This window comes from Nuphar pumila, chromosome 17 (assembly GCF_984573655.1).
Source record: "Nuphar pumila chromosome 17, dmNupPumi1.hap1.1, whole genome shotgun sequence".
Classification (NCBI taxonomy): domain Eukaryota; kingdom Viridiplantae; phylum Streptophyta; class Magnoliopsida; order Nymphaeales; family Nymphaeaceae; genus Nuphar; species Nuphar pumila.
In genome coordinates, this window is record NC_143265.1 from 4,440,792 (window position 1) to 4,463,869 (window position 23,078).

Genomic DNA, 23,078 nt, shown 5'->3' on the forward strand with positions numbered 1-23,078 from the left:
TCACCCGCTATGATGCTTACGAGTTCTTAGTAATGACATTTGGGTTGACAAATGCTCCAGCTACGTTCACGACCCTAATGAATCAGATTTTCTATCCGTACTTAGATAAGTCTGTGGTAGTCTACTTGGATGATATCGTGATCTACAGCAACAACATGGAGGAACATGTTGGGCACTTACAAACAGTGTTTCAGGTGCTGAAAGAGAATGACCTCTATGTTAAGCGAGAGAAGTGTCTCTTCGGGTAGGAGGAGATCAACTTCCTTAGCCATGTTGTGGGGCGTGGTGTGCTGCGCATGGATGGGCAAAAGATAAGAGCCATCCAGGAATGGGTTTCGCCTTGCAAAGTGTCAGAGTTGTGATCATTTCTTGGTTTGACAAACTACTATTGGTGTTTCATCGAAGGCTATTCCCTCATTGTTGCGCCCCTCACTGATTTGCTAAAGAAGAATCAGGTATAGCTCTAGACAAGAGCGTGTCAAGATGCTTTCGACTGCTTGAAGAAAGCCTTAGTGAGGGAGTCAGTGCTGCGACTACTTAATCATTCGAGACCCTTCGAAGTCCACACGGATGCCTCAGACTTTGCCATTGGTGGAGTTATTATGCAAGATGGTCATCCGATTGCATATGAGAGTCGTAAGCTAAAGGATGCAGAGAGGCGTTACACGGTGCATGAACATGAGATGACAGTCATCATGTATTGCCTCAAGACCTGGAGGCACTACCTCCTGGGTGCCCAGTTCATCGTCAAGACGGACAATGTTGTCATGAGATATTTTTAGATACAGAAGAAGCTGACGCCAAAGCAAGCTCGGTGGCAGATGTTTTTTGCTAAGTTCGACTTTGCCTTAGAGTACAAGGTTGGAAATACCAATATAGTTGCAGACACCTAGAGTCGTAGGGCTGAACTGGCTGCTGCACATGTAAAGCCTTTTGAAGTGCATTTAAAGGGCGCTTTGCTGAGCTGCATCCGTAAAGGTACGCAACAGGATCCGATGGCGCAACACCTTGTTTCTCTGGCGCAGGCAGGGAAGACTCGGTAATTTTGGCTACAAGATGACCTTTTTGTGACAAAAAGGGAATGCATCTTTGTGCCACGGTGGGAAAGCCTCTGCCAAGAATTGCTTAAGGAGTGTCATGATACATTATGGGCTGACCATATTGGTCAGGAGCGGACCTTAGCACTATCTTTTGGGTGCCGAGTTCGTCGTCAAGACGGACAATGTGGCCATGAGCTATTTTCAGACACAAAAGAAGCTGATGCCTAAACAAGCTCGGTGGCAGATGTTTTTGGCTGAGTTCGACTTTGCCTTAGAGTACAAGGTTAGAAAGACCAATGTTATGGCGAATGCCTTGAGCCATAAGGCTGAATTGGCAGTTGCGCGTGTAGAGCCTTCTGAAGTGCATTTGGAAGGTGCATTGCTGATCCGCATCCGCGAATGTATGCAGCAGGATCCAACAGCATAATACTTTGTTTCTCTGGCGCAAGCAGGGAAGACTCGACGATTTTTGCTACAAGATGGTCTCCTCGTGACAAAAGGGGGACGCATCTTCGTGTCGCGGTAAGGAAGCCTCCACCGAGAATTGCTTAAAGAGTGCCATGATACACTATGGGTTGGTCATCCTAGTCAGAAGCGGACCTTAGCATTCCTTGAGTGCGATTACTATTGGTCGTAGACGAGGGACGACATGGAGGGGTATGTGCAAACATGCCTCATCTGTCAACAAGATAAGAGGATAAACCATAAGGTTGTGGGTCTCCTTGAGTCTCTACCAATTCCAGAATGTCCTTGAGATAGCATCTCCATGGACTTTATTGTTAGTATGCCAAAGGTAGAAAGTCTTAATTCCATCCTAGTTGTGGTGGATCATTTTTCAAAGTATGCCACCTTCATCCCAGCTTCGAAGGAGTGCCCTACAAAGAAGATTGCAGAGTTGTTCGTAAAGCATGTGGTGAAGCACTGGGGCATACCAAAGAGCATTGTGAGCGATCGTGATGCCCGCTTCACGGAAAAGTTTTGGCGTGAAGTATTTCGGCTGTTTGGCTCTAATTTGCTATTTTCAACAAGATTTCATCCGCAGACAGAGCACATCAACAAGCTACTTGAGCAGTACCTTAGGCACTTTGTTAGTGTCAATCAGAAAAATTGGGTGAAGCTCCTTGACGTGGCACAATTTTGTTATAATCTGCAGAAGAGTGAGTCTTCAGGCCATAGCCCGTTTGAGATAGCCACAGAGCAGCAGCCACTGACCCCGCACACTCTTGCCACACAAGAAAAGAGAAGGTCATCTTTCGCTTATCAGTTTGTTCCCGACTGGCACGAGCAGAATGAGTTGGCGAAGGCATTCTTATACAAGGCGACAAAGAGAATGAAGAAGTGAGCAGACAAGCATCGTCGGCCCGCAGGGTTCCAAGTTGGAGACCAAGTGTTGGTGAAGTTATATCCTGGTCGCACAAGCATCTTCCGCGGGCGGCACCGCAGACTGCTCAGAAAGTATGAAGGACTCTTCACCATCACAAAGAAGGTCACTACAACAAAGCAGTAGATTAGCGACGACCACCTTCCGTCGCTAATCTGTCGCTACGCCTATTAGCGACGGATTAGTGACAACGAGACGACGGTATGCTTACGTCGTGAATATTTTGATGCTAACTGGCGACTGATTTATTCCGTCGCTAATTATGACGGACTAACGAGCACTATATTCCGTCGCCAATCCGCCGGTACTAAACGGCGACCACGGCTTGGCGACAGATTTACTTTCGTCGCTATGCCGTCGCTAGATTTATATGAATAGCGACGGATGGTTCCGTTGCAAATCCGTCGCAAACACGAAAAAAAATTTAAAAAAATTTATTTGAAAATTAAATACCAAGAACGGTACAATTTATATTTCTTGTACAATTTATATTTCCTGTAAATAAAAAACAAACCACACAAAAAATTCCATATAACAAGAATCTACAACAATTAATTGTTCCACCTTAAAATTAACAAGTTTAATTATTTACAATTCAACAATTACAATTAGGAAACATAAAAAAATAGAACTTCTTCAACACAGTTCTCTAATCATCGCCAAGATTTTGTGCGTCTTCTTGTTCATTGTCTTTATCTGTCCCTTTAGCTCCACTACGATGATTATCGCTAGCAGCCTACACAAGAAAAGAACAGTCAGTATTGATAAACAAAATATAATGAAATAAATTACACACTATATGTGATTCTATCATGTGCTCATGTGTGATCTAAGGCAATAAAAAAACTCTATATGTGATTCTATCATGCTCATATGTGCTCTAAGGCAGACAAAAAGTTTTATATATATATATATATATATATATATGTGATTCTATCATGCTCATATGTGTGCTAAGGCAGTCAAAAAATTGAATATGTGATTATAGCATGTTCATATGTGTTCTAAGGCAGCTAGAAAAACTCTATATGTGATTCTACCATGCTCAGATGTGCTTTAAGGCAGGCAAAAAACTATATATGTGATTTGATCATGCTCGTATGTGTGCTAAGGCAGTCAAAAAATTGAATATGTGATTATAGCATGCTCATATGTGCTCTAAGGCAGGCAAAGCAAAAAAATTTATATGTGATTCTATCATAAATGATATATGTTCTAAGGCAGTAAAAAAACTCTATATGTGATTTGTGCATGCTCATATGTGTTTTAAGGTAGTCAAAAAACTGAATATGTGATTATAACATGCTCATATTGTTCTTAGGTAGTCAAAAAACTGAATATGTGATTATAACATGCTCATATGTGCTCTAAGGCAGGCAAAAAAACTTTATATGTGATTATAGCATGCTCATATGTGCTCTAAGGCAATAAAAAAACTCTATATGTGATTCTATCATGCTCATATGTGTGCTAAGGCAGTCAAAAAACTGAATATGTGATTATAACATGCTCATATGTGTTCTTAGGCAGTCAAAAAACTGAATATGTGATTATAGCATGCTCATATGTGTTCTAAAGCAGTCAAAAAAACTTTATATGTGATTCTATCATGCTCATATGTGTTCTTAGGCAGTCAAAAAACTGAATATGTGATTATAGCATGCTCATATGTGCTCTAAGGCAGGCAAAATTTTTTATATGTGATTATAGCATGCTCATATGTGCTCTAAGGCAATAAAAAAACTCTATATGTTATTATAGCATGCTCATATGTGTTCTAAGGCAGGCAAAAAACGGTATATCTGATTCTATCATGCTCATATGTGCTCTAAGGCAGGCAAAAAGTTATATATATGATTTGATTATGCTCATATGTGTTCTAAGGCAGACAAAAAACTGAATGTGTGATTATACCTGAGAGGGACCTGGAATCGAAGATCCCCTGTTCAGAACAAGATTGTTGATCTCATTTCGGAGAAAGGGGGCGACGGTGTCATGGAAGTAGTTATTCAGTGATTTCGTAACGATCTGGCGTACATCATCACCGGAAAGAATAGTCTGCTGCTTGGAGCTTATGTCGGCGCAAGAAGTCGGTGAGCCTTAACTGAAAGAAGCAATAACTGGTGAAGTGTTCATATTACTCCCAAACCCGAACACGCGACCTTTTTTGGGTTCACCTGCTGCAGTAATCTATGCCGTAGGATCAAATGATGGATGCTGAGTAGCATCATCGCCATATTGCTCTACCATCTGTTGCTCATATGCCTCCTACAAAATAATGTTTAAAGTATTCATTAATAATTAATGATAACATTATGATAACATGCATATATATTTTAATGATTATTAATAGAATTAATACATACCGTTGTCGTTCTCGCCTTCTCTGATACGAAGACTCACGTGGTCTTCCATTTATGTGTTTCAACAAACACATCCTTATATGGTACACTGTCTCCCTTTTCTGCTTTCTGCGAAGTTAAATGACAAAAGATTTAGTACACAAGTTTGCAACAATACTTATAAAATTAATATTATATATTGATGAGTTACCATTTTCTTCAGGTGACTCCCAAATGTCTTAGATCCACCTGTGTGTAGATGGGCTTCGGGCATCTTCGATCGATTTTGTGCAGCCTTCGCAGAGCGATTTCTAAATGCATCTCCCGCCCACTTATCGCACATTTCATCCCAGTAATCTCTCCTGATAGTAATAGGACCATGGCCCTTCCACAGTAATGGATCATCTACTACGCCAGATGCTTTTTTACTGCAGTCTTCATAGTGTGCAGCATGTCTGCAAATCGATTGGCAGCCACCTTCTGCCACACCTTCCTTGCATCATTTTCTTCCATCGTAGTTGCGAAGCGATTCAAAGCCTACAAATATTTTCAGAAAGTTAGTAGACATTACTTAAATAAATTAAATATGAAACACATTAACTATGAGGAACAACTGTATACCATGAATAAGGACCACAATCTGTCTAACACCTCCTTTGGGTACTCTTTGCATTGAGCAACCGGTCCTGGTAGATGTTGAAGAAGTGAATTCCTAATCTCTCGTACTACTTCTTGTGGCTTAAACCTCGTGTTGCACATGAATTGTTACACAGTAAATATCAATATAAAATATTTATAAGATATGCAATAATTGAAAACAAAATACTTACGGTCGATTATCGATATACACTATTCGAATGAGTCTTCTTGTGCCAACCTGAGAAGACCTTGTTTTCTGTGTTGACTGTTGACTTGTGTGATCAACTGGTGTAGGTGGGTCGTGTACAGGCGCAACATCATCTGTAAAAAAATACATTAGAAATTCTTAGAATGCGCATTTGAACTAATCAAGCATTCAATTAGTTATATGATATACCTATCACAGGAGCCCGTGAAGATGAAGGCTGAGCCTGGCTACTACTGGATGAGCGACCACTATAACCTCCACGAACCATATTCTAACAAATAACATATGTCATACAATACATTCAAATAATTCACATCAAGTATTACAATGCATTCAAGTCATTCACATCAAGCATTGCAATGCATTCAAATCATTCGCATCAAGTATTACAATGCATTCAAATAATTCAAATCATTCACATCAAGTATTGCAATAATTCAAATCATTCGTTGCATAAATTATAATACATTCAAATAATTGAAATCATTCACATCAAGTATTGCAATGCATTCGAATCATTCGTATCAAGTATTACAATACATTCAAATAATTCAAATCATTCACATCAAGTATTACAATGCATTCAAATCATTCGTATCAAGTATCACAATACATTCAAATAAAATTTTTAATCATTCACATAAAGTGTTGCAATACAACTCATGCATTTGCATCAAGTATTATAATACATTCAAATAATTCAAATCATTCACATCAAGTATTGCAATGCATTCGAATCATTCGTATCAAGTATTACAATACATTCAATTAAAATTTTTAATCATTCACACCAAGTATTGCAATGCATTCGAATCATTCGTATCAAGTATTACAATACATTCAAATAAAATTTTTAATCATTCACACCAGGTATTGCAATACAACTCACATCAAGTACTGCAATGCATTTAAATAGAGGTTTGTAGTATAAGATTTTGCTCACTAGCTTGTGATTTCTTCCTCGTCACTAGTTTGACTTTCTTCTTCTTCTTCTTCTTCTTCTTCTTCTTCTTCTTCTTTGTTTGCCCATCCACTTGGTACATCATTTGGATCACATTCCTCTATGAATGTTTCATCGGCCAATGGAGATATGACATGCATATCATGCGCAACATCGTGACCATAAGCGAAGTCATAGACATCATCTGATTGATAGTAATCGTTGTCTTCAGCTAACGCATCTTCCTGTAACTGATCATACTCGGGGTATAGTTTGGACTTCACCTTGCAAACTGCTCACCATTCATTTCTATCTGACTTTTTTATACTTGGATATGAAGTATAATCAACTTGTTGAGCTTGCGAGGCTAATATGAATGGTTCATATGTTCCAAACCTGGATTTATGATTCACCTCCACAATGCCTGAAGCTTTGTCGAGTCTTGTTGCAGTTGGATCAAACCAATGACACTTGAATATCGTAACCCTGTTATTCATGCCTAAGTAAGTCAACTCCATTATTTCCTCTATAACACCGTAGTAATCATGTTCATTTTCACCGTAGCTGCTACCCTTGACACACACGCCACTATTTATCGTTGATTTGTTTATACCGTAGTCTTTTGTATGGAATCGATAACCATTTACAATATACCCGTTCTAGCATTACACAACTTTGGTCGGACCATTTTCTAAATCACATATTCCTTGATCTTTAACATCACCATGGCGAACCTACGCACAGACATAAACAATGATTGTGATCACGATCAATTAAGTAACTTAGTTTTGTTTATAAGTACAAAATTTATGTTAGCTTCTTTACCAACTGTTTCAACCACTTCACAAACTTAGTTTCACGTTCTTTTTGTACTTCTGCATCAGTGAGATGTGAAACTTCGCTTTACAACTCCAGATCAAATCGTCTGCAAACCACAAATACTTATATTACCGAGCCATGTATTCACATATAGAACATAAAAGGATTTATAATTGAGTTGCATATACATATACTTACTCGATGTATGAGTCGATCGCTGAGCAATTAAAAAGAATATAGATATGTGATGCATCTTGCTCTCGATCTGTCAATAGCCTTGATCGGCAACTACCAAATGCATGCCCAAGTGGTTGAAATATCGATAGCTTGTCAGCTACAGTTACTTGTTCTCCATCATCGTTACGGGGCGGGCATGTGTAACGTGTTGGAATATGAGGTTCGAAGTACATAGATGAGAAATTTGAAATCTCTTCTAAAGTGTACGCCTCACAAATAGAGCCTTCTACTCTTGCTTTATTACGAACCTTTTTTTTGGGTCGAACATGCATCTGACAAGAATATACATTTCAAATTTTAAATATCTGTCATTAAAGAGACAAATATAAAAAAACATATACCTTTCAAATGGGTACATCCATCGATATTGCACAGGGCCACCAACCCTTAGTTCATATGGCAGATGTATGATCAAATGTTCCATAACATCGAAAAATGCTGGCGGAAATATCTTTTCTAGCAGACAAACAGTGGTGATGACAAAGTCCTCGAGATTCTTTACATCTGATACAATGACCTCCGATGCGCACAATGTTCTGAAAAATTCGCTCAACTCAGACAATACCCCCCATATAGGTTTGTCTAACATATCATGGAATGCTAGGGGTATCAATCGTTGCATAAAGATATGACAATCATGGCTCTTCAACCCATATAACTGTCCATCGTCAATCTTCACAGCCCGAGCAATGTTAGAGACATATCCATCTGAAAATCTCAGTTGTCTCAACCATTGACATACATGTTTTATTTGATCAGGTCCGAGCACGTACTTTGCCTTTGGTTTCAGTACTTTGCCATTATACTCTTTGAGTTCCAATTCTGGTCTTTTACATATTAATTTTAAATCCATACGGACCTTTGGATTATCCTTTGTTTTTCTTTTAATATTCATTACTATATTGAACACATTATCAAACACATTTTTCTCTACATGCATCACATCCAAATTATGTCGTATCAATAGGGTCGGCCAATACAGTAGTTCCCAAAAAATAGATTTCTTCGTCCAATTGTGATCCTTCCCAAATCCACGGAAGGGTGTAGGACTGTGGGCATCTGTTAATACATCTGGAAAGTATCGCAATCTTCTTAGAATCTCTATGCCGGACAATCTTGAGGATGGACCTTCTGTTTCAGTTGTGCCTGCTTTAAACGCATTCTTTTGACGTCGGAACGGATGATCGCTGGGTAGAAATCGACGATGGCACTCAAACCAGCAAGGCTTCCTTCCATGTCTCAATCTAAAAGCTTTGGAATCCTCCATGCAGTACGGACAAGCCAACCTCCCATGTGTGCTCCAACCAGATAACATATCATATGCAGGGAAGTCACTGATTGTCCATAGAACAACGACCTTCATGTTGAAATTTTGTTTTTTGTGGGCATCATACGTGGTAACACCGTCATCCCACATTACTTTTAGTTTATCAATCAATGGCCTTAGATATACATCAAGATTTTGGCCAGGTGAGGTCGGACCAGGGATCAACAGAGACAAGAAAAGATTTGGACGTTTCATACACAAGCTTGGTGGAAGGTTGTATGGAGTTACAAATACTGGCCAGCATGATTATGGAGTTGATCTACCCCCAAATGGATTAAATCCATCTGTACATAGACCGAGTCTAACATTTCGCACTTTCATTGCGAAGTTCTGATGAGTACGATCAAAGTGCTTCCAAGCTTCAGCGTCAACAGGATGCGTGATCTTGTTTTCATCGCGTCAAACTTTATTTGCATGTCATCTCATGTGTTTAGCTGTCCTTGAAGACATATACAATCGCTGCAATCTAGGAGTGATAGGAAAGTAGCGGAGCGACTTGTATGAAACTTCCTTTGATCTCGTGCTACCATTGCCTCTTGTCTTTGGCTTGAACCGAGGATGCCCACATGACGGGCATGATATGTTATTTTCCTGCTCCTTGAAATACAACATGCAGTGATTTGGACAAGCATCAATCTTTTTGTAACCCATACCTAGAGCGTTGACCATAACTTTCGCACGATAGAAATTTTGTGGCAATTTCTCATCTTTGGGCAACATACTCTTCACAATCATGCACGGTCAAAACATGATTGACTCAAATTATACTCGGACTTCAAATTCATTACTTGAAGAACTGCAGACAAGATAGTGTGACTCTCACAACCGTTCCAAAGTGGCTCATCAGCATCTCTAAGTAAATCATAAAATCTACTAGCTGCATCGTTTGGTGATTCTTCATCTACGGCAGTTCTTACATCACTAGAATTCATAGCAGAACCCAGTTCTGTTCCTGCGGCATCAAATATCAAATTCGTATATGGATTATCGTGCACCACATTCACCCGTGCATCAAAATCGTTTCTAAATTTTTCTCCATGAAACGTCCAGTTCTGATAATCACTCACAAAACCCTTCCTGTATAGGTGATGTCTAACGCCATGAGGTTCTACAAATCGATTATTCTTACAAATCTTGCAGGGACACCTAATTCGACCTGTGGGATCTACTGTACTGACACTTGTCGTTGCAAATTCAATAAAACTGTCAACACCATCCATATATTCATGCGATAACTCATTGTCCACTATCCCACGGTACATCCATTCATGGTTTGCAGTCATTTTGTCGTATGATGTTAAGAATAGTATCCTAACCAGTTAAAAGAGGACCATCAGAATGCTATGATGAAGAAAATATCAAATTTATCATGCAATATGTGATGTCATACAATCACAAGAATTATGATGCATGCATTGATAACTTAATATTTTCATGTGCAAACTATTCATGACATGATACATTCATTTGAAGCATGCTTTCAGTATACAATTTCACATGGAAGACATAATCAAATTGAAAGTAACTACATGTAAGCATGAATACAATCACATCAAACATTGCAATACATCGAAATAATTCATATCAAACAAATGTCAAACATGTACGTGCAGCAAACACACTTCAATATCCCACTAACTACTACCATGCCTAGCATGGACTCCGTACTCCAAAAATAAGAACACTTCCATATTCATATATTAAAATCATGCTCAGCATGATCTCCGAACTCCAACAAAGCAGTCCTAGATATCAACAACTAAGTGAGTGTGTGAACAATAAAGTGTTACATTCAATAAATTAAATAACATGTGATGCGCTTGCATCACTTACTCACGACGGGTATTTACCCGATTTGCATTGTTTTTGTCACTTACTTACCACGGGTGGCGGGGCACAAGCGAGTTTCGTTGAGAAATCTGCAAAAACATTGTGTTAAAATGAATATTGAAGCTAATTAGGGAAACACAAACACTTATGCAATGCAAAAAACAACTAAACTGATGATGATATATCTAATGATGAAATGCGATGAAATAAAATGTGCAAGTAATGTACTGCAATGAATATTGAAGCTAATTAGGGAAACACAAACACTTATGCAAAGGAAGCAAAAAGACTAAACAGAACTTTTACAAGAATGAAAAACTAAAAGATTAACAAAAATTAGCAGAACAAGAAATGCAAACAAGGAATTATCTAAACATGAAATGCAATGATGAAAAGCAAACACAGAAAAATGAAACAAGAAAATAACAAGAAAAACACAATTGGAAATTGAAATACAGGAAAACAGAAAATGAACTTGTAAAAAAATTCAGGAAAATAAAATTTGAATGAAATAGACATAAAAAATCATATAAAAGCATGAAACATAAAACTGGACAAACAGAATTTTGAATGAAAGAAAAGAAAATAGGTAAAAATTAAAAACAGGAAATTAGAACTAGAAATTAAAAACAGAAACAATTAGCAACAGAAAAAAAAAACTAAAAACTATACCTAATGTAAACAGTAAAGCAAACAGAAAATTACTGAAAATTCAGAAAAGAAAAACAGGTAATGCAATGCTGAAAAAGAAAGCAAACAGGAACCGACTCAATTGAAAAGCAGGAAATTCAACAATGAAAATAGAAAAATAAAAAATTGACATCAAACAAGACATAAAATGAAAATCAGATTTATGCTAAAGATGAAAACAGGAATTTGAATAGTTCGAGAATTAGGAAACACAAATCTATTACGATGACTGAATCATAATGCAGAAACACTGAATTAAAAACAAATAGAGACAATTGAATGTAAACTGAAAGTGTAATGCAGAAAAAAAACACAAGAAATAAAAAAAAAACATGAAATTGACGACTGTAAAACAAGAAAAATTAACAATGAACAACAACAATCGACAAACAATGAAAATAAAAACTCAGATCTATGAACCGATTAAAAAAATTTGCAGATGCTTAAGACGGGAAACAAAGAAACAAATGCTAATTCGATCTATTGTTTTTTTCTTTTTTTTTTTTATTTCTCTTGTTTTTGTTTTTTATTTATTCTATTTTATACAGAATTAATGGAAGAAGAAGAAAATGCAGATGAGGAATCGGTAGAAGAAGAAGAAGAAGAAGAAGAAGAATAAGAAGAATAAGAAGAATAAGAAGAATAAGAAGAAGAATGAAGATGACTTACCGTACCGGAAATGATTACCTGCGCGTCGCCGGGCGGTGGCGGGAGGCTGACGGGGAGCGGTGGCTGGCGAGCGGTGGACGACTGGCGAGCGGCGGCGGCCGGGCGGTGGCGAGAGCCGACGAGCGGCGGGAGGGAGAGGGCGGCGGGCGGGAGCAAGACAGCGAAACAGGAAAAAGAGAAAGAGGGATGGGATTAAGGATTTACGCGACATTTAGCGATGGCTTAGCGACGGAATAATTCCGTCGCTAAGCCATCGTAAATCAAAATACCAAAAAAGCGACGGAATATATTTTGTCGCTACGTCGTCGCTAATTAGCGACGGATTAGCGATGACAAAGTTCCCTCTCTAAATCCATCGCTAAAATGGTGTTCTTGTAATAAGAATTAGCGACAAAAAATTGCAGTCGCTAATCCGTCGCTAAGTAGCGACGGATTAGCGAGAAAAGTTGTTTCCTCGCTAATCCATCGCGAATTAGCGACAGATTGTTTCTCTAGCTAATCTGTCGCTAATTAGCGACGGAAAAAATCTGTCGCAAATTTTCGTCGCTAATTAACAATTTTCTTGTAGTGGGTGGGCAAGCTGACATACAAGCTAGAGTTGCCCCCAGACTTCAAGGTACACCCGGTGTTCTACGTATGCAACCTCAAGCAGTTTCATCCAGATGATAGAGACCCAGAACGCAGTGTGCCACAACGCGCTCTTATCATACAGAGGGCCCCGACAGCACAACGGGCCAAAAAACACCTCAGTCAAATCCTTTGCCACAAGGTTAACTACTCGGGTGAAGCGAAGAAATACTTGGTGCAGTGAGAGGAAACAACAGAACCAATGTGGGAGCCTGCATTCTGAATGAACAGCAGCTACCCGACTGAAGTCAGGGCTTATCACAAAACAGATGGTGTCGAGGACGGCGCATGATTTGAAGGGGAGAGCATGTTCCCTTGTGACTTACATTGTATATTTGAGCTTAGAGTCTGTTTTGCTTTTGTTGAGTCTGATGTATGTTGCTCGATTCAGGTGAATCAATACCCTGAAGGGGCAACCCGTATACTTGAACTGTAATGGCCTGCGGGCAAAATTGTGAATGAAGTAAATGCGTTGAGCTTTCTTTTGTTCACCCTTATTGTGATCGCTTCTTGTGATTGCAATTTCTCTCCCTCTAGTCTCTCTTGCTATCTGATTACAAGCTTCCGCGAATGGCAAACGAGCTGACAAGTAGGCTTGCGGCGGTGAGGAGGGACTGTCGCGTCGCGCTGGCCCATTGAAGGAAATAGGCCCGTGACAGAAAGCTCATATGTTTTATTTGTTTTTTTCAAATTCAGGGGAAAAGGGGTTTGGATACAGAGGATCTACGCTCCATCTTGTCATTAAAGATTTCATGATTCATGGAGGAGATTTCGATAAGGGAAATGTGTGTTTCCTTCCTCATTTGTGCAATTCGTTTTCATACTTCTTTTTTTGGCAATACTATATAGTTTTGGTTTCTATTCTTCAGTATTTTTTTGTTTCAGATCCTTATATGAACGTTTTGAGCAGCATTCTTTTTAGGTTCCTTTTCATTTATCCATCTAAGGATGGCAAGGGAGTAAAACAATGATAATCTTATAGATTTGGTTTCTTTTTGGATTGTTTTAGTTGTTACAGTTTGTTGTGCTCATGGCCTTTAGTTTTATAAGGGTTGGCATTCATCATTGGACATGATGGGAACGATTTTTCTCTTGTTTTTCCCAAAATTACATATATAGGTATCCATAAAAGGTGAAACTAAACCAAGGTTGCCAAGCTAGGAAGCGGAAGCGGGAAACGATATGAAAAGCGGAAGCAAGAAGCAAGGCATTTTAAAATTTATAGGAAGCGGAAAACGGAGTATCAATTTGAAAGCGAAATAGGAATAAGAAATGAAGCAACATGGTAATTGAATAGGAATCAAACAAGAAGCAAATAAAAACTAAACTAAAATTTATTATTTTATTTCATGATTTTTCAGTAAAAAAGTTAATTTTATGTTAAAATCTAACAATGATAGTTACCAATTTAGAGAAAATAAATGTGAAGTGAGTGAAAGCGTGAGAGGAAATATATGAAAAAACATGAAAAGAAACGTGAGAAAAGCATATAGGAAGTATCAACCTTGCATGTGGGAAGCATAAAAGAAGCGTGGGGAATTGGGATTCCCATAAAGTTCCAGAAGCGAGGAGTATCACGCTTCCGAAACGAGTTTCTGGGAAGCGTGCTTTCCACCTACCTAAAAAGCTTCCGCTAATTCCTAAACATTCCTTTCCATTTTCTGGAAACACTAGCAGAACTGCCACTCGATGGTCGAAATTGTTTGTTGATAAGCATTTGTAACATAACCGTGTATTTCAACTAGGATACACATTTCCTATGATTGATAAGCGTTGTGCTAATGTAATTCATAATTCTTTCTCTTATTCTTTCTTAGAGGTTTGGGCATGATGGTCTAGTATACAGGAAAATTAAAGGTCTACGGGGCCGATTAGACATGGGGGGAGCAAGAATTGGAGTATTTGAAGATATTGTTCGTTGTATAAAGAACATCTGGATTTTTTCATCCCTGTCAACTTAATGTGTTTCTTGGAAGCCTTTGGTGAGTTTGCATTTCAATTCTAGCTCAAAGACAAGTCTTGAAATGCTTTCCTTTTCTATCTTATAGAGTTCCTTAAGCTTTTCAGGGTAAAGTCATAAAAAATTTTGTTATCATGTGGGAGTGGGCTGATGTGCTGCCAACTGCAGCTATGAGTTTTCTAGAATAGACATCAAAGTGATTTTCCTGGGTTAAGACAGAAGCTGTTATGTTTCTTTCATAAATTAAAAGAGTTCCTTTTAGGAGTGGTGAAATGGTCACTCATGACCTTGAATTTCTCTACGTTAGAATCCATATAGTCATGTAATCAAGTGTGCAACTTATAATTGACAGAAATAAGATTGTCATGACTCGTGATCCTTTGAGAAGAAGGGGATATCTAAGGTATGGCAAAAGCAGTTTTCCTTTGAGCCTTCTATGCTATGATTGTTAATTGTAGATGATGAAACAGTTAATAATGACAGAGCTCACCGGGCTTTGTTCTTGACAAGCTTTTCAATGACTGGTAGAGCATTTTTCATTGATGGAGCATACAGTCTTAAGGTCTCTAACTAGAACTGTTTAAAATATAGGCCTTGTCTTTCTATGTTATTCACATAGTCCAGTTGGTACTCGATGGCTTTGATCAACTTTGTGCTAAAAAATCAGCCTTATAGATTATTTTTTGTTTAGATCCATTCGCTGGTAGAATGTGACTGATTCCTTTGATGATCTGCGATCATAGCCCCCCTTCTTCTAGCAGAGGAAGAGTTTCATCAGATTCATTTCATTGCTTTGCTAATTAGCCTTCGAGCTTTGTTTCTTTTTTTGCTTCATCTATCTAAGCCTCTTGATCTCTTCTAGATCAGATGACTTCTAAGGAAGCCTACCTTGCCCAGCCCCCCTGCCTCTCTCAGTTAATTTGAATCACAAGTAGTTATATCCATTCCTAGGTCTTATATTCCTCAACTTTTGTTTGTTTGGTTTGGTCATTTACCCAGATGAGAATCATGAGATGATCTCAACAGTAAAGGGTTTAGACTTGGCATGTTCCAGCATGAACAAGTGATTATATCATGGTACGCCTTCAATAACTCAATGAGATCATGTCACTCTGAGAACTTGGAGGTCTGATCCTGGTAATAGAAGTCATTATCCATTACATCACTGATTCCTCTGGTCTTCAGTGTATGTAGAGTTATATTCCTGTGCTTGCTGGGAAAACATTAATTTCCATCCTGCAAGACAGAAGGTGTGATCAGAAGCTCACATGAACACTTAGCATACATGTCCTGTGTCAACATCACATGACACCGGACGTGAAACCAAATACACCGTGATGCCTCGTGGATACAGCCAAACCGTGTTACACACGGTCAACCCCATGTCCTTAACTCTATTTCTTTTTATAATCTTCATCCTATTTTCTATTTACTTGTATGCTTTTTTCATTTTAAAATTTGCCAGTGTTACGTTCCATGTCATATGGATATAGCCCCGGATAAGGGGATACAGCATTTTTTTGAAGCTTTCAACATGACTAGTATATAAGGGGAATATATGATACACAGGCCAATAGATTACATTACATTTGAATTTTCAGCATACATATATTATATAATGCTTTTAATAATAATGATTTTGAGTTTTTCAAGAATTTGCACAACATATATAATGTTCGATCATATCATTATGATCGAAAGTTCTTGATCAATATACTTCTAAACATTATTATGATTGAAAGCATTACATAATACGGCTATGTTGAAAATTGAAATGTGATGTAATCAATAACAAAATTTAAAAGAAAATCACGCAAGTATTAACATGAACAGTCAATGTCATAAAAAAACTAGATAAAAGTCAAAGGCACAGTATTGACTGTGTTCATGAAGTGACGGGTTGTGCCTGGGTGTCGCCTGTGTTGACCCAGGATGGTCATGATGAGTAAGGCGTCTATGCAACATAGTCTAGTCATTTAAGCTTTGATACTTGTGCAGCCACTCCAATATCTTGTGTTGATGTCACTTAATTTTCGATATTCTACTGCATAAAAGAAGCCATACTGTTGTGAAGATGGAACCTGGTCATCTTTACAGTTTTGTTATCATTGTGTACCTTATTAGGATACCTCTGAGCTGCATTTACTTTCTTCTGTTTCAGGGAACTGGAGGAAAAAGTATATATGGACGTATATTCAAAGATGAAAACTTCAAACGTAATAATGATAATGGCATTTTCTTTACCCTGTTTAATCTCCACCATCTTGTTACAAACTACTCACAATTGTTTACTTTTGCAGTGTCTCATGTAGGGCCTGGAGTTGTCAGCATGGCAAACGCTGGACCCAATACAAATGGAAGTCAATTTTTCATTTGCACTGTCAAGGTACTTTTGAGATCATCCAAAATAGATTGAACTCTTTTTCTATATGGTGACCACAGTTAAATTGATTGCAAAAGACAGTGAGTGACTCAGACCATCTTGTTTGATACAGACACCACGGTTGGACAAGAGACATGTCTTTGGGCAGGTTCTTGAGGGTATGGACATTGTGAGACTGGTTGAGTCTCAGGAGACGGACAGAGGTGACCGACCTAAGAAGAAAGTTGTGATCAGTGATTGCGGCGAGCTTCCGTTGGTTTGACAGAAGACACTTCTCACCAATCACTAGGCCGGGTAAGATAAACCCAGATTTTGCTTCTTTTGCTGAAAATGGTTTTTCGTTTTCCTCCAAGGGTGTCACACCATGTAGAGATATTGGTTCAAATTTTATGCGCAGAACCCTATTGAGATTGAGATTTTCACTATACTGTTGAAATATTGACACGCACTGAAAATGGTGTGTGTGTGTGTGTGTGTGTGTGTGTTGGGGGGGAATGGATACTCCATTTCTGTACCTGTATCATGTTTCCTTACATATTAGTCATATTGAAAACTTCATAAGAATTGGCCATATCCTCATATCCGCAGCTGTGTGCGTATATGTGGCCATAAAATTCTCCCACATTAGCTTCTATTATGATTGTTCTGCTTTCAGTGAACTACTCCTTGCACTCTGACTAGATGTCAAATATATAACCAAAGATTGTTGAATTTTTTTTTTCAAGATTTTAAAGGTGAATCCTGGTGATTCTGAAGGAGTGCCTAGATAAACTACAATAGAACCTCAAAATCATGCTTGTATCTATTGCATTTTGCATTTACATGTACAGAACCTGCAATAATCAGAAAACTGACAAAGACACTGAAGAGTGTATAGAGATAAGTCTGTCATGCTTTATATGTGCCAGCAGACCGTTGTCATGGCATACTTTTCAAACTTGGCTGCCGACAAAATCATAGATACTGATGTGGATTTCCTGTGGGAAAAGTTTGAGATAGGATCAGGTCTGAAGCACTTCCCTCCCGTCACATGGATGCCGTTCATCCATGTGATGAACAGCAACCCAAACACCATTGGTTAAAGTTTTTAGAGCCATTCATCTTGTAGATGATGGCGTGTCCCTGTTATTAGGTAGTCCCCACCAATGTTGTCAGTATCGGTGTATAGGCTTGTATTAGCTGCTATTTTTTAATAAATGTAAAAATAGGTTAAAATTATTTTTTAATGGTTTTAACATGTGTGACTTTCCGATTGACATGTAATATTTTAAATTATATTTTGGCCAATTCAGAACGATACACTTGAGTATTGATATCGGCTGATACACCTACCTGAATCGGTGGCCAAACAATACAGGTCCTATTCCGATACTGACAACATTGCTCTCTCTCTCTCTCTCTCTCTCTCTCTCTCTCTCCGTAGGATCATTAACGTCCAACCTCTCGACCCTCACACTCACTTTCACCTCCCCTATGTAATTATCGTGGGGGTGTTTTTTAGTCACCGGGCCCACCACCAACAAACAAGTATCTTTGCTTCTCTTTCTCTCTCCAACCTTTCTACGATTTAGAATGGTACCATCGAAGGGCACTCAGGTGCAAAGGCACATTCAAAGTGTGCCACGTGATGGCACCTGGCTCCTTTTTGCTATGGTTTTAAAGTGTGCCATGTGATGACACATGATCCTGGCTCCTTTTTGCTAGGGTGTCAATAGATTTGATGTAATCTGATATCCCACTACATCCGAATTCATTTAGTCAGATTTGGTAAGCCAAAATAATATCTGATTATAATATGATGTAGATATGGTTTTGACTTTTTTGCTATTGAATCTGTCAAATATTCATATTCGATGGATATCCGAATCCGATTACATGTAAAAAACCCGAATATGATATGAGCTTTTAACCATTCAAATCCGAAACTGAATTCAAATGAGTTTAGCAAACACCTGATTGGTCGGACGTGGTATTGGGTACATCCAAAAAGAATCCCAACCGTTCACATCCCTATTACTAACAAGAATCTCTCTCTCTCTCTAAAGGAAGGTGAAAGTTAAAATTTGAATTTAACATTAAACATAATTAAAGCTCATGAAAAACGACATGCATATGGAATCACAAAGATGGAACGTGCCACTGTATCCGTATTACGTTTCCCATTAAGTTATAAGCATCGATCTCGAAAAAACAAAAAAACTTTGCATATCTTGAACTTTATCATGATTTTATGTGAACTTAGGAGAGGACTACCCGCGACATCTGTAACCATAGAGCTCAATTACGGAGTAAATGGGTTAAATTTAGAGTCTGGATCAGGTGCAATTACATGGCACAAAATTTGTGCATTAAGCACCTGATTGCCCTCTATCAGGCCTTGGGCCCCACAACTGACAAGTCCCAGGCTGATGCACAAATCACAAATCAGGTTAATGCACAAATATTTGTGCAATCATATTGCAACTGATCTTTTCACTTACATTTAGCCATTACCAAGTCGGACCTAATCAGATCTAACATAATTGGATTTGAAGTTGGACGGAATCAAATAAAACTGAATCTGGATCCGACTAGTTTAAAATTTGATATTTACACATAATCATATTCAAATTTGGTTGGATGCAAAACTTAATACAGAATCCATATCCCATTATTAATTGAATTCAAATTTGGCAATCTGAGTTGTCGATAGGGATGGCAGTGGACCGGGGGAAATCTGGCTCCGCCCCACTTCGCCCCGTTTGGACAGGGGATGAAGGGTATGAAATGGGAATGGAGGCGGGGACGAAGGTTAAAATCCATCCTGTTCAGGGATGGATGGAGGCAGGGATGGACATACACTTTTCCCCACCCCGCCCAGTCCCTGCCATGATCTCCACCCCATCCCCGCCCCGACCTGTTCCCGTCACTTTTCCCTGCCCCGCCCTGCCTCATCCCCGTTTGAACCGGGGATGGAGGACATGAAACGGGGATGAAGGCGGGGGTGGAGGTTAAAATCCATCCCGGCCCGGGATGGAGGTTTTAATCTTGAGGCGGGGCGGGGTGGGGGTGGGGGTGGAGACCTTGTCCCCCGCCCCACCCCGCTCCACTGCCATCCCTAGTAGTCGATTTGGGATTCGAGTCGGACGACCCTCAATTCCAGTCTTGGCTTCCATCTCTAATCCATCCGGGTTGTACCTAGCTTTCCGGTACGTGAGGGGAAAATACAACCGGTTCACGAAATCGAATATGGTCCAACCGCACCATTGACCCGAGCCGACAATATTGATGGCCCCACCGATATTACAGTGCGCTGCCAGCCATTGCCCCTGGCCCACCAATCCCATCAACCCCTCGTCAATGCCACTGGGAGAATCCTGACCGTACGATCTGATAGAGTTGGAGAGAGTGATAAGTCCAAAAACACAACGAAACCCAATAAAACAAGACCAAAATTCTATATCCTTGGTCAAACACGATACCCCAAACCCAGTCAAAGCCCTAAGCCTAAGCTTTAGGCACCCTACTACCATAGGGTCGTTTCTGTCCAACTCCCTTCTTCAACTAAAGGGAGGTTGGAATCTGACCTACCTTCCCACTTTCACTTTCCCCTCCCCTATGGCCGTCTGGGTCGGGTTTGATCCTGTTTTTACCCGTACTAAACCTTAAAGGGTTAAGGTTTGGTGATAAACAAGAAGGTTCAATTACAATTCAGGTATCAACTGAAGGTGATTAATATATGGAGCCAGGTATGATTTGTGAAATTTCATGGGCAAACCCCAAATTCCGGCTAATATTGTCAATTTTTCAACGTAAAAATATAAGTTATTATTTTATGCAATCATTATAAGATGCGGGTATGGTTTCTCTCATGATGGGTCTACCTGAGTTCAGACCCGGTACCATCATTTCAAACCAGGTATGGGTGTGGTTTCATCGGAGTCGGAACCAAACCCGACAGTTGGCACCCCTACCTCCCTAGCCATCACCAACAATTTCTTTTTGTCTCTCTTTCTCTCTCTAGCCTTTCTCTCTTTTTCTTTGACTTTTTGCCTCTCGGAGAAAAGGCTTATTTACGTGATATCTCTTTTATTAAAAGTTCTCTTAAAAACAAGTTGGTTTCTCTTTGTACTTTGTTCTTTATGACCAACCTAACGAGTCGAGCAAACTAGACTGAGGGTGTTCAAGTTGGGCTCGTTTCTATAGCAAGTTGAGCTGAGCTTGAGTCAAATGAGTTGAGTTCAAGCTGACTCATTTTAAACAAAATCTAAAAATAACAAATCTTGACCGCTAAGTCTATCGACGAGCCAAGCTCTGACTCATCTACAAAAATAAATAACATTATTGCAATGCTCTAATTTTTATAAAAGTTTTACTATGAACTTATTACTTGTAAGATAAATACTTCAATCATACATATGTAAATCAAGTGGTGCATACTTGATTTACATATATCTGAGCTCAAAAAACAAAATCTAACCATTGGAGCATGTTTAGCATGCTCTGTTTACTATGTTCATGTATTAAAGTTAGACTGAAAAATGATGTTTTATACCATTTTTAAATCACCTTTATTTTGATGAATTGTGAGCAATTGATTTTTACTGTTTAAAAAATAAAATCTCATGATGTATTAGACACGATAAAACCCTCTAATATATTAATAAATCATGCTAAACACATATGCACTTTAGATTTACCATTTGATGGCTAGATCTATACAAAAAAGAGTGTGCACCAAACGTATGGTATGGTATCATGGTACAAAACTGTCATATATTTTATTATATATATATAAGGTTAATATTGGCTACTAACGAAGATAGATAATTAGTGAATAAAAGTCAGTTTTTTCTTAAAAAAAAGTTTCATTTTTGTACATCAAATGTTATAGATATGATCTACATGGTTTGCTTAATTAGTAAGAAACTTGTTTTGAATCATGTGATTATGTCAAGTAATTAGGTTTTTCAAGGAGTTCAAAAATCAATGGCCCACAATGTGTCACAATTTCATAACTCAAAATATTACATATTTACATCATAAAAGCATGATTCAAGGCTTGATCCTTTGCAAACAAACTATGTTGAACAAATTTATGTAGTTAGATTGAGTCGATACAACTTGCACCTATGATTTGTAGCTCATTAGTTTCGTATTTTCATTAGCAGCAAATATTAACCCATATATATATATAGTCACTAGAATATGAGAACTAATGTATGAACTGCAATTTTTATGGGTGTTTTGTTCTTTTATCTTGAATATAACCATACATATGTGATCTACAAGCTTGGTTTTATAAGAACCTGTTAATGAATAATTCGATTTTGATGCATAATCAAGATTTTTTAAGGCTTTAAATTCAATGGTTCATAATTTTCATAAATATTCAAGCATTCAAAAATCATTTTTTTTTATAAAAAATACACCATCCAATGACTGATTCCTGACAAATTCACTTGTCAATTGCATCCACATGGTTGGATTTGCAAAAAAGAAGGCTGAAATTATCGATATTTCTAATTCTCATGTTCTAGTGAAAACCTGTCAACTAGAAAACCTCCCAAACCAAACTAATAAAAAACATTTAATAGATTTTTCTTATATTTTTCAAAATTCTGACCTTACGGATGTGATCTATGTGTGTGTATTTGTAGAAATTAGTTATTAGAGCATTTGATTCTGATGCATGAATATGTTTTTATATGGTTTCAAAAATCAATGGCTTATAATTTTATAAAATTTTAAAACTTCAAATATCATTTTTTTCATTCAAAATGCATGATCCATGTTTCTATTTCTAGTAAATCAATCAAACATATATAAGGTCATAATTTTTCAAAAAGACTAAAATTTATAAATAATTTTTATTAAATAAGTTTGAGAGGGTTTTATTTTCTTTATATATATATATATATATATATATATATATATATATATAGATAGAGAGAGAGAGAGAGAGAGAGAGAGAGAGAGAGTTGATCTTTGATGAAAGAAAGGGGTG

At 38.1% G+C, this 23,078-nt stretch overlaps 1 protein-coding gene across 1 annotated transcript; it reads left to right on the forward strand.

Annotated features, from left to right (window-relative positions):
- The first annotated feature begins 1,341 nt into the window (after positions 1-1,341).
- On the forward strand, positions 1,342-17,354 carry LOC149811408 (photosynthetic NDH subunit of lumenal location 5, chloroplastic-like). The gene is made up of 5 exons (XM_089993877.1): positions 1,342-1,441; positions 13,446-13,534; positions 16,871-16,925; positions 17,010-17,095; positions 17,205-17,354. Exons 1-5 carry the CDS (start codon positions 1,342-1,344, stop codon positions 17,352-17,354), a joined length of 480 nt encoding a protein of 159 aa, XP_089850003.1.
- The last annotated feature ends 5,724 nt before the right edge of the window (positions 17,355-23,078 follow it).